Genomic DNA, 12,329 nt, shown 5'->3' with positions numbered 1-12,329 from the left:
CTGGTTCCACCTTTGAACCTGTCTAGCCCTGTGACCCCCATCTCAGACTGCGCTTACCTGAAAAGTGAAGCCTGGATAGCAGTGATAGTTTTAAAACAGTTTTCATGGCTGTGTCCTGACCAACATCCTGATCGTTTTCAGTCAGAAAGCTGTTTTTTATGCTGGGAGTGTGTTGACTCCCCCTGGCAGGGAGGTCTTGTGGGGTCTTGGCAGGGTGCTACAAAGCTGCCAGGACTCGATGTAGCTGGGCTGGGCTGCTCCCCCTGACTCAGGCATTTCCCAGGCCCCTGGCGCCAGTCTCCTGTCCTTTCTGGCTCCCCTTCTGCCCTTTTCTGCTCCTGCATCGAAAGTGATTGTGGGCTTCCCGTGCCCTGGTCATCGATACTGCAGGGAGAGGAGTCTCTGAAAGACCTTTCCCCATGTTTGAAGGGCCCAGCTGTCCTTTCCAAACCCTGGAGCTTTCACACACTAGTTTTTTTCTCCTGCCATTCCCTTCAGAGCTTAGACCTCGGCTGGTCCCTGAACTTGCAGGGGTTCACTTTGTCTTTGAAGTTCAGGGGCCTCATGGCAGAAACGCGTCAACACATTTATACTTGGTCTTCACTCTGGAATAAGTTAATGTAGTGCGAAAGAACATGGGGTGGGGAGGGAGGGCTGTAAACCGTGGCTTCTGCCCTGTGGACTTGAGTGGAGGACAATCTGTAATGTATTATTCAAGACAGCCCGTGACTGATGTGCTTGTTGGTGTGGCTGACAGAGTCCCCAGCCCTGCCGTCAGCAGAGGGCTGATGACCTGCTTTTTGTCCTATGCTGCAGATGTGTTCGGTGGGAGGCAGAAACCCTCCACCAGTGCCCTTGCTTAGTACACTCCGATGATGCAACATGGCACCCCAGGAGGTGTGTCTGGCTCCAGGATAAAGGTGAGGTGGGGTCCCATTCACCATTGCCCCCCGCCTTCCCTACATTTGGTCTGAGGGCTCATGTCTAGTTCTCTCCCATCTACATTTGAGTTTGATCCTATTTTGCTCGAAGTTTCTATCTGCATCTCATAATGTGAAGGTAGTGAGACGATTAGATGTAAGACACAGGGTACTTGGTAGGCATCCAACAGCCTGAGTGTTCCCTTGGCTTTCAAACCTGCCCTCTGCCCCTGACATGCATCAGAGGCTTTCCTGTCCAGTCCCTGGTCCTGGGGCTCCTCAGCTAGCCTTTCCATTTTCCTTGGCTGGCCAAATTAAGTGGGTCTTTGCCGAATAGGGGCTTCCCTGGTGGCTCAGACGCTAAAAGCGTCTGCCTACAATGCAGGAGACCCAGGATCGACCCCTGGGTGGGGAAGATCCCTGGAGCAGGAAATGGCAACTCACTCCAGTACTCTTGCATTGAAAATCCCATGGACAGAGGAGCCTGATAGGCTACAGTCCATGGGGTCGCAAAGATTCAGACATGACTGAGCCACTTAACTAACTTTAACTTTTGCAGAATAGGATGATGGTGGGAGAGCTCCTGAGGGTGGTGGTCCATCCTCTGATGAAGATACAGTGGGAGTTTGGTGTCACAGCCCCTGATAGCACTAAAGTCTAGTCTGTCTGCCCAGATCTGGAAACTGCTTGAAAGAAAATCCTTTGTTCTAAAAATCAAACCTTTGAGGTGTTTTTCTTTGTTACCGCATCTATTCTGGTGATTTCTAGTTGAGCTTGCATAAATTAGAAGCTTGGGCCTGGTCGATTGGAACGCTCTCAGTGATGCTGCCTCATGAGAAGATGGTGCTGGAGACTAAATGCTTGTATGGTTCTTCCCTCCTAGGTCAGTCTTAGATCTGGAGGTGGCTAAGGAAGTCCCAAGGTCCTGAGTCAGTGACCTTGGGGTCACCTGGGATCTGGAATGGCTGGTATTTCTCCCTGAGGTGGGAAACAAACCAGCCCTGGTGGAAACAACCCCCAGAGGGTTGGCTGGTTTAAGTATATGCAGATGGGAACTCCCAACCATTGGTCTTGCCTGTCCTTTCTTGTAGATCCCTATTGTTTGTGGACACCAGTGGAGCAGAGAATGGAGAGTGCCATTCCCATGTGAAGAGCTGCCCGCCATCTGCCCACAGTGTCACAGGAGCCGTGTTCACTAAGCACTAGAGATCCGGGGCAAAGCTCTGGGACTGGCAGCCTGGATCCCCTTCAGCCGCTCTGACTGCTGACAGCGGTGCCCTCGGAGGGTGTAGACCAAGAAGGCTGGCCCCAGTCCCTCGGTGACTGGTGACCAAGAGTTTTTCTGTTGAGTTGGCAGCTATTTGTGATTTTTCTCTCCACCTGCCCATTCAATAAACTGTATACACCCACCTCACCTGTGTTTTAAATCCACAACAGCCACATGCCAGTGAAGCAGGGCAGCGTGAATGTGGGTTATGGGCCGGATCCTGTTTTCACCCTTCAAGTCCTTCCATCCTGCTCCTGAGGCTAGGCACGTGGGCTGTTGTTTGAGGTGTTGTGTTAGGACAGAGGTGAACAAGTGCTAGTGGTTGGCTCAGGTTAGACCCGTGAGAGTTGAGAGCTGTGACAGGAAGCAGAGTGCCAGAGTGAGACAGGTGCTGACGTCATTGGAAAAGCTGCAGGGGTAGGCGCAGCATGTACCTGCTTGTGTGGCCAGCTGGCCTAGCTTGCTTGGGATTGAGGGGTTTCCCAGGACATGGGACTTTGTTTACCAAAACCAGGAAAGTCCTGGGCAAGCTGGAACAAGTTGGTCAGCTTGTCTGGGGTGTAAAGTACATAGTACTGGGACTTCCCTTGTGGTCCAGTGGTTAAGAATCTGCCATCCAAAGCAGGGGACCAGTTGGGCCCCTGGCAGGGAACTAAGATCCCACATGCCTTGAGGCAATAAGCCCATATGCCAATCAAACTGGGGGTCTGTCACTACAAACCAAAGCATCACTGACTTTTTCTAAACTTGTGAGGTATGATGCTTCTTATTAGGGTATCCTGTGATGGGCCTGCCCCTGGCATGAAGCCCAGCAGGTGCTGTACTTCATTAGGAAGACTTGCCCGCTTGTGATGCTGGCCTAGATAACCCAGGAGGCCAGAAGCAAGGGGACCCGCTGAACTCCAATCAGTGTGTGTCATCCTTCACTCTCAGCTTCCAGACAATGGTCCCTTCTCAGAGGTATTTTTCAGTCAGTCTACATGTCTGCTGACATTAAAAATAAAGCAGTAGCCCCTGCTCACTGCAGCCAGAGAAAGCCTGCATGTCGCAACAAAGACCTAGAGCAGCCAAAATTAATTAAAGCAATAGGCATGCCTCCTGCCAGCAGGAAAGGTTGTGTGTGTGAAGTGGGCCTTTTTGGTGGGATTTTCCCTGAAAATATGGGAAAGTAGGTTTGTCCAATGACCTTGGCCAAGAAAACCCATGAACTGGAATCCTTTGCTGCCAAAAGATGCAGAAGCAGAGAATGAGGTTTTTGTAATCAAAAACAGCCTATGATTAGAACAATAAACAGTAATCTGCAGGAAAAATGGTAACTTTCTTTGCTAACTAACCAAACATTTCAGGATAATACTTGGCTTTGGTTCATTACCACTTTCTGGGGAAGTCCTCTCTTGCTATTTTAAAATTGAGGAATCTGGGGTTTGGAGAGATTTAATAGATTTTTTCCTAAGAGAGCAAAGAGGTGATGGAACCACAGTCATAAAGCAGGTCACACTTGCCCCAAGTCTATGCTCTTTATTACTCCTGTAACTGAGTATGATATGTTAGTAAATTTCCTAATTGTATTATAGATTAGGGTTGCATTCATGGTGTAAATCCCTTTTATTCTTGGTGGATTATTTTAGACCAGGGGTTTGTACATTGTGGCCCATTGCTCAAATCTGGCCTGCTGCCTGTTTTTTTATTTTTATTTTTTTAATAAAGCTTTACTGGAACACAGCCACACATACTCTAGCAGGCTGTTCTCTGTTACAGCAGAAGTGTTGAGTAGTTACAACAGAGACAATATATTCAGCCAAGACTAAAAGATTTGCTCTCTGGCCCTTTACAGAAAAAATCTGCTGGTTCCTGTTTTTGGCTCTAAGCTTGATGTAGGCAGAGCCTGTGTTTTTCTTATTCTGATCCCACCTCTTCTAGCACTCAGCCCAGGGACAGAAGCCAGTGCAGGCAAATCAAAATTGAAATCATTTATCAGATAGATCTGTAATCTGTGTAGGAGCTGGGTGGTCTGTGGTCTCAGTGAGACCACCAAGAAAGTAGCAGAACAAGGCTTTAAGCCCATTTCTGTCTGACTTGCTTCTTTAACCATGACATCAAATAACATCTACAGAGTCGCACTGCTGCTGCTAAGTTGCTTCAGTCATGTCCGACTCTGCGACCCTATAGATGGCAGCCCACCAGGCTCCCCTATCCCTGGGATTCTCCAGGCAAGAACATTGGAGTGGGTTGCCATTTCCTTCTCCAATGCATGAAAGTGAAAAGTGAAAGTGAAGTCACTCAGTTATATCCAACCCTCAGCGACCCCATGGACTGCAGCCTTCCAGGCTCCTCTGTCCATGGGATTTTCCAGGCAAGAGTACTGGAGTGGGGTGCCATTGCCTTCTCCGACAAAGTTGCACGTGTATGTTTAATGTTGAGCAGCCTGCTTTGGGCTACATGGTGGTTGAACACTGCTCGTGTTTTTTTCCATCACTGAAGTTTTCTCTAGGGGACCACGGGCAAGGAGTTGGAACTGGCTCCCCAGAGAAAGGCTGAGGACAGCTGAAAGAACGTGTAGGGACACAGGAAGGGGTGGAGGAAGTCAGGTGTGTCTTCAGGCGTCAGCTGTTTCCTGTGTCCATCAGGACAGAGGACACTCATGGGAGAAGAGGCAGCTTCGACCCCTGCAAGGTCAAGGGCAGTCCACTTGTGTCGTCCACTCCTCCAAGCCACAGTTACTCTTCCATTATCAGGCTAATCAACATTGGCCCCTAAGAACAAGAAGTTCTGGAAAGAAGGCAAAAAAGACGAGAAAGATCATTTTCTGAGCCGCACAGCATCGGAGCTTCCTGAAAGGGAAAACTTAACAGGAAAAAACAAATTCTCACTTGAATCAAAAACCAAGTCAGTCTACAAACCAAGCCCGTGGAGGCCTTAAACACTCCCCCTCAGCTGCCTGCCCCTAGGAATTTATCTGCAATTTCCTGATCTGACTTCTGGAAGACATCCACGAATGTCCTTTTCCTGCTTCAATTGTTTACCCCCCTGGGAGAACCATGTACACACTGGTGCTGGTTGAGTTTACTCCCCTCACATAATTAACTTCTAAGGATGTAGCCCTTACCTTGGAGTAAGAAACATACTACACAGTGATGACACCGGTAAACTAGTACTTCTGGATTTATATCAGAAAGTGTCCTATGCTTGTCCGTGGCTCTGCCCCTGGTATGTTTCTTCCACCAGAAAGCATAGTCAGGTTTTCTCCAGGACCACTCGTCCAGGGTGGGAAGCCTGGTCAGGGGCCTAGTGGGGGCTCACAGCCATGGACATTCTGGGCTTTTCAGGTGGCCCCTTATCAGCTCAAGTGGTCCATCTAATCTGACCCCTTTACACCCTCATCCTGCCTTCAATGGCTAACAGGCCTTGTACACTGAAGATGCTCCATTATCATGTTTGAACTGAATTATTGGGAGCTGAGCTATTTGACTGAAGCCAAGATTCCAGATCATCAAAACGTGCCATTTATACTCCAAAATTTAAAACAAAAATTCTTTTCCTATGAGGATTCAGTTCAGGATCTATGTGAGGGTCAGGGACTCCCCTGACTATCCATCAGCCCTAAAGCAAATATCCCAGAAGGTCTAGAGATCCCAATTCAGACACCACTTCTCACTGACCTCGTGGATTTGGAACTCCAAGCTGTTGAGGTAGGTGTCCCTTGGCAGAGGGAGTGGGATGCCCTCCTCAAGCTTTGCTGAAAGATAAAGAGCAGAGAGCAGTGGGCTGGTCAGAGGAGATGAAGGAGATGTGAAGATGCAGAACATTGCATTTGCAGCTGGCTAAGGAGAGAGTGGGCTGCTTTGACATGTGGCATGCTACTGGATGCAGGGCACATTTGTCCACTCTTCAGCCTCTTGAGCTTCTGCTGGCCCCTTCAAGAGCCCCCTTTCATCCACTATCTAAAGTGGCCTGGGCTGAGACATGCAGCAAGCAGTGTTTACATGCAAGGACTCAACCCCAAGGACCACCATCTCCTCCACTTTATCTTTTCCAGGCCAGTTTTGCTGCTTGTATCTCTTGGTCATAAAAGCTAGATGGTGAGGCCAGTTGGAGAAGGCCCTGGCATCAGAGGAGGCACGCTGGGTTCACAGGCAGCCACTATCCCAAGAGCTACTTCCATCACGGTCATCCAGCAAGTCAGCGACCTCGCCTGACCCTAGGACCCAAATGTGCTAACTCCAGGACTTCCCTGGTGGTCCAGTTGTTAAGAATCCGCCTGCCAATGTAGGGGGCAAGGGTTCAGTCCCTGGTCCAGGAAGATCCCCCAGGCCGTGAGGCAACTAATCCCATGCACTGTCACAACCGAGCCCACGCTCTGGAGCCCACGAGCCACAACTCTTGAGCCCACGCACTACAATTACTGAAGCCCGTGTGCCTACAGCCTGTGCTCTGCAGCAAGGGAAGCCACTGCAATGAGAAGCCTGAGCACCACAACTGGAGAGTAGCCCCTGATCGTCACAATTAGAGGAAGCCCGTTCGCAGTAATGAAGATCCAGCACAGCCCAACATAAAAATTAAAATGTGCTAACTCCAGGTGCTCTCCACAGCACTCCCTGGAATGCTCAGTCTCCCTTGGGCTAACTCCTTGGGCTTTGGGACTCAACCCAGCCCTCTAGACTGACCTCCAAGTCGTGTTCAGTGCCTCCTGCTAGCTGCCACAGTCCTCTAGTTCCCACAGCTTTCTTCTGTGGTGTCATTTATCTAACCATTGTCATTTACATGTCTGCCTTCCCAACAACGTGTGAGCCCCACGAGGGCAAAGATCATGCATCGCTAATCCCCCAGCCACCACAGAAGAGAGGCTCACCTTGTTGAATGAATGAATTCATGAACCATGAGTCCTACAGAAAGGGAAGAAATCAGCTTTTGCATGGGGCAGGCTGTAGCAGCTATTCTTACCATTGAGAGAGGGGTATACAGTGTGGAGTGCATAGTAACTGAAGATGGATTCCATCAAATTCACCTGGAGCAGAGAAGGGGCCAGAGCAAAGGAATCAAGTAAGACAAGAAAAAAACCAGAAATCCATGGGAAGGACATCTGACTCCCCACTCTGAAGACATCAGCCTGTTATCCCATTTACAAAATAGAGGTTGACAATGACCATCACCATGACACATAAATGGTTCCTTGCTCACAATTCCCAAATCCCAAATCTCTGAACTTCATTCTCCACAGGTGTACATAGGCACATTTTGTGACAAAACATGACTTGAACTGTCTTGGTGCTATTTAGTGGGTGTTTTTTTAAAAATTCTACTTTATTTGAATGTTTTAAAATTTTGTTGCAAAACTATGAGTGTGTTTGATTATAGAATGCTGCCCCAGATCCAGGGGGGCATGCTCCACAGTACCGTCCAAGAATTCCCAGTTCTGAAACTCATCAGTCTCAAGGGCTTTTGAGAAGAGATTGTGTACCTGGCCTTTGTTATAGTGACATATACTGAGAGTGTAATATGTGTGACACATTTGGTCAAGGTGTCTTACTGAATTCATTGCCCCATTTCAAACTGCAGTCCCCATTAGAGATAGATGCTATTATCATTCCCATTTTATAGTCAAAGAAATAGGCTCAGAAAGGTTAAGTGATTTCCCCACGGTCACACAGGTAGCAAGTGGCAGAGCTGATGGACGAGCCCAGACCCATCATCCTCCAAATCTCATGCTCTGAACATTCACGTCCTGTCACTCTTTTTGCCCTTCTTGGATGATTAACTTTCAGATGTGATATCCTGATTCCTGCAAGACTACAGTGCATCTTTTCTGGGATCTCATTGCTTCTCCTGGAGCCCTTCCATGAAGCTTCTTCCCACGAAGCCCTGGTTGGAGAGGACATTCAAGAAATGCTGAAGGAAAATCACTCACATTGAAGAAACCGATGTTGGAGTGCTTCAGTTCCAATTTCAGGTCACTGTGCAGAAAGAGAAGCACACGTCACCCCACGCTATGGCTGGTACTTTCCCCCAGGTTCCCCCACCAGTGGGGTATGTGGTACTTGTGGGCAAGGGCATTTGTGGGGGCTGGATACCCAAGGGTTCCTCTGCAATGTGCTTGTGGATTTAAGCCTTTAAGCATGCACTGTGTGGGACTTCCCTGGTGATCCCATGGTTGAGAGTCCACCTTGCAATCCAGGATTGGGTCCCTGGTCAGGGAACTAAGATCCCAGATGCCACAGGGCAAGTAAGTCCTTGCACCACAGCTACCGAGTGATGAGATGAAGATCCCACGTGCTCCAACTAAGACCTGATGCAGTCAGATAAATAAATATGAAGCATGCATTGTGACTTAAGACGTGATATCATTAAAAATATTGTTCGCTGAGGCTCTTTGATAATTTGAAGAAATTATGATAATGTAAATATTAACCAGAAAAAGTGGAATACAAAAAAAAGTGGTGATGTATGCCTCCAATGATATAAAAATGTATAAAAAAACTGGAAGGAACCATGAAACTATTAACGGTGATGATCTCTGTGTGGCAAAATGATGGGGGAATTTTGTCTGTTTTTTTTTTTTATACTTTGGTAATTTCCAATTTTTCCTTGTCATGAGCATGCGTTATTTTATAGCATGGCAATAGACAATAAATATAGAAAAGAGAGGCACCATAAATGATGCTGGCACGTTGACTTCTGTCACTATAAAAGCCAAATAACCCACCATATTGATCTCCCTCCTCCCAGGCTTACCCTTGGCTGCTGATTTGGTCCCCTTGTTCAGAAATTCTAATTACCCTGGATCAATCTCTCTGTTTTCCACTCACAGGGCAGGGGAGTTTTGATAATTCCTCGGTAAAATTGTGTGAGGTCCTCATGAATTCTCCTTGCTTTGCTGTCTCATACTCTAAGCCCTTGGCTGTCTTCTCTGACACTGCAGAGACCCCCAAGCCATATGCATAAACTCGAATTCTGGGACCTCCAAGAGCCCCAAATGCTCATTGTTAACTTTTTATTTCTGTGTTTATTTATTTTAATTTGGCCACTTGGCATATGGGATCTTAGTTCCCCAACCAGGGATCAAACCGGTGCCCCCTGCATTGGAAGCACAGTCTTAACCACTGGACTGCCAGGGAAGCCCAGCTTCTCTTTTTTAAAGATCTCTTAAGGAGATGTTCATTTTAACAGGGTCAGGGCATTCTATGAGCCAACAGCATCTAACCCTGAGACCAGGAATTCATTCTCCTAGGGAAGCCACTGCACGTGTGCCTCAGCAGGGAGCAGAGCATAGAGTGGATGAAACGTGGGGCACAGGTGAAGGCTCTGAAAAGAGGACACTGCTAGGACAAGCACCAATCCACCCCCTTCTCCCCTCTTCCCCAACCCATGGCCTCTTACCTCCCTGTGGTCAACGAACCAGTGATCCTCGTGGAGTTCACATTGATGGTGATGGAGATGTTGGTACTCTAGAAGAGCAAAAGAGGATGATCCAGATTCTCGGCCCATGAAGACATGCTATTGGGTCCAAGAGTGAGACAAATCTCCAGAAATAGATACCACAGCCAGATGTGGGACATATGAGCAAAAAGCAGCTGCCTAAGGATTATGGACTGAGGAGGCAGCAGGAAGGTGGCTCCACAGATGACTTTAAAGAGAGGTGAGCTGAGGTTTCAGACATCTCCATCTTCATGGAAGCATCAGGAAGGGGGAAATACGGCCAGACTAAAGACACAGAGCATTTGAATGGGGAGACTGTCCATCTGTAAGCAGGCCACTGAAAGTTCAGAGTCCCCAAGCCCTAGGAACATTTAAAGACACCAGTAATTGACATCTATGTTTAATGATTAAGGTTGACCCGTTACAGATGTGGGGTTGAACCAGGTGACCATATCAGGAAGCTCCATAAAGCCTGTCCTATCTATGATGGTTAGCTGTTCTACCTGAGTCCATTTCCTCTTTCCAGGAGGTGAGATCTTACCTGCAACACCTGAATCAGTGTTTGTGGCAACATTACTGAACAGCTCCACTTTGAAACCTGATTGATATCCCAGAGGCTTGTGGTAGGAAAAATGGAACACTGTTTGTGTCCCTACCAAAGGACAGAAGGCTGGCTGCTGCTTAGGCATAGACAAGGTCATTATCAGTTTGAACAGTGGCCAAGAACTATTGAAGATGAACAGGGAAGGGTCTGTGGCAGAGTCGGCTTCAAGTTTCGTAAGACAAAACTGGACTACATTTCCTAGCTTCCTTTGCAGTTAGGTATGGCCATGTGACTGAGTTCTGGCCAATGCAATGTGTGTTACTTCCTGATCTTATCTTGGATTTCCCAGTCTCAGAACTTGAGAAATAAATTTCTATTGTTTAAATCAGCTAGTCTATGATATTTTGTCATGGGAGCCCGAGCTAAGATAGCACTTGACATATATCATGTCTGGAAATTCCCTGGCAGTCCAGTGGTTAGGATTCTGCACTTCCACTGCAGGTTTGATCCCTGGTTGGGTAACTAATATCCTGCATGCTGAGTGAATCGACCAAGAAAAAAAAAAAAATCATTTTCTTTTGACCCCCATGTTTTCTGGTGAAAAACATGCTGCCATTGGAAAAGTTTTTCCCTTAGAGATAAGGTGTTTTTTTTTTCTCTTGCTGCTTTCAAGACTTTTTGTTTACCTCTAATTTTCAGAAATTTAATTACTATGTGTCTTGGCATAGATTTCTTTGGGTTGATCTAGTTTGGAATGTGCTCAGCTTCTTGAATCTGCAGCTTTGTCTGTCTCTTGCTAAATGTGGGAAATTTTCAGCCATTATTTCTTTGAGTACTTTTCAGCCCCTCCCACTTTCTCCTCTCCTGAGATTCTGATGGCCTGAATGTTAGATCTTTTGTTATAGGGTCTTTTCATTTTTTTCTTCGGTCTGTTTTTTTCTCTATAGTTCAGATTGGATGATTTCTACTGTTCTATTCTCTAGTCCATTTATTCTTTTCTCTCTGGAGTTTAGCAATAAGTTAAATGTTAGTCACTCAGCCTTGTCCAACTCTGGGACCCCCATGGACTGTAGCCCGGCAGGCTTCTCTGTCCATGGAATTCTCCAGGCAAGGATACTGGCTGGGTAGCCATTCCCTTCTCCAGGAGATCTTCCTGACCCAGGGATTGAACCCAGGTCTCCCTTCAAGCAGGCAGATTCTTCATCATCTGAACCACCAGGAAGCTATGGTAAAACAATTATTGTCTAAAAGTTTTCTATTTTACTAGACTTTGTTTTTCTGGTTCTTTGGGTGGAGAAAGGAGGGTTTTGTTGTTTGTTTATTTGTTTTTTTGGGCCCCACATGCAGTATGTGGGTTCCCAGATCTCAGTTCCCTGATCAGGGATTGAAACTCACTCCCTTCATTGGAAGCAAAGAAACTAGAGGGGATTTTGATAGGGATTGTGTTGAATCTGTGAATGAATTTGGACAGTATTGCTATTTTAAAAGTTCTTTAAATTTTATACTTTCTTTAAAAAGGTAACTTGATGATTTTTATTTATAACATTTTAAATAGGTTTATACAGGAGACACAAGAGATGAGTATTTGATCCCTGGGTTGGGAAGATCCTCTGGAGAAGGAAATGGCAACCTACTCCAGTACTCTTGCCTAGAAAATTCCATGGACAGGGGAACCTGGAGGGCTATAGTCCATGGGTTTGCAAAGAGTCTGACATGACTTAGCAACTAAACAACAACAACAATGCTTTAAATTAAATAAAATTTCAATTTAAGTAAATGTAACAGCGAGAAAGCTAAAAATTTCCACCTCAGCTGGAGTGAATGACTTTTAAGGTTTCTTGCAACTCTGATAGTGTTATGATTTTATTAGCTATATCGGGAAGCTTGGCTGTTCAGACCAAGTGTGCAAGACCCACTCACAACACACCAGAAATAAATAGCCTTCAGCTCCTTCAGCTGTGTAGTCTCCCAGTCCTTTAGCCAAGGGAGGAGCTTCTACCCATAGCAAACATGACCTTTTATTGCCCTGGACAGATTCAGGCTTACCGCCCTGATTTGGAAGAGGGACTTGCGGCCAGCAGAATTGGGCAGGAGAACGAAGGCCTGGATGTCCATCACTGGCATGAACGTCACATTTCTGGGAGTGAATGTCAGGAATGGAGCTGATTCAGGTGATGTCTCAAGC

At 46.8% G+C, this 12,329-nt stretch overlaps 1 protein-coding gene and 1 non-coding gene across 2 annotated transcripts; one reads left to right on the top strand and one right to left on the bottom strand.

Moving 5' to 3' along the window:
- The first annotated feature begins 336 nt into the window (after positions 1-336).
- On the top strand, positions 337-468 carry LOC138091979 (small nucleolar RNA SNORA71). Its single transcript, XR_011145999.1, has one exon. It is a non-coding gene; the product is annotated as a small nucleolar RNA SNORA71 (small nucleolar RNA).
- A 4,375-nt stretch (positions 469-4,843) lies between these two features.
- LOC138091075 (lipopolysaccharide-binding protein-like) lies at positions 4,844-12,308 on the bottom strand. The gene is made up of 6 exons (XM_068986739.1): positions 12,191-12,308; positions 9,562-9,629; positions 8,093-8,138; positions 7,129-7,192; positions 5,847-5,923; positions 4,844-4,956 (listed from the first exon to the last, which is right to left on the bottom strand). The coding sequence occupies exons 1-6, from the start codon at positions 12,266-12,268 to the stop codon at positions 4,924-4,926; spliced, it is 366 nt and encodes a 121-aa protein (XP_068842840.1). The 5' UTR covers positions 12,269-12,308; the 3' UTR covers positions 4,844-4,923.
- Positions 12,309-12,329: the final 21 nt, after the last annotated feature.

The sequence above is a fragment of the Capricornis sumatraensis genome, chromosome 15 (assembly GCF_032405125.1).
Source record: "Capricornis sumatraensis isolate serow.1 chromosome 15, serow.2, whole genome shotgun sequence".
Classification (NCBI taxonomy): Eukaryota; Metazoa; Chordata; class Mammalia; order Artiodactyla; family Bovidae; genus Capricornis; species Capricornis sumatraensis.
The sequence above is the reverse complement of the archived record's forward strand: the minus strand, read 5'-3'. Positions and strand labels throughout refer to the sequence as shown.

What these genes read in the sequence shown, in the direction of transcription:
- LOC138091075 (XM_068986739.1), bottom strand. Translation starts at nt 12,268, where the DNA reads ATGCCAGTGATGGACATCCAGGCCTTCGTTCTCCTGCCCAATTCTGCT. An exon ending in CCAACATCGGTTTCTTCAAT is followed by an intron (nt 7,193 to 8,092) that starts GTGAGTGATTTT and finishes TCTCTGCTCCAG; the next exon opens with GTGAATTTGATGGAATCCAT. An exon ending in TGGAGTTCCAAATCCACGAG is followed by an intron (nt 4,957 to 5,846) that starts GTCAGTGAGAAG and finishes CCTTCTTTCCAG; the next exon opens with AACTTCTTGTTCTTAGGGGC.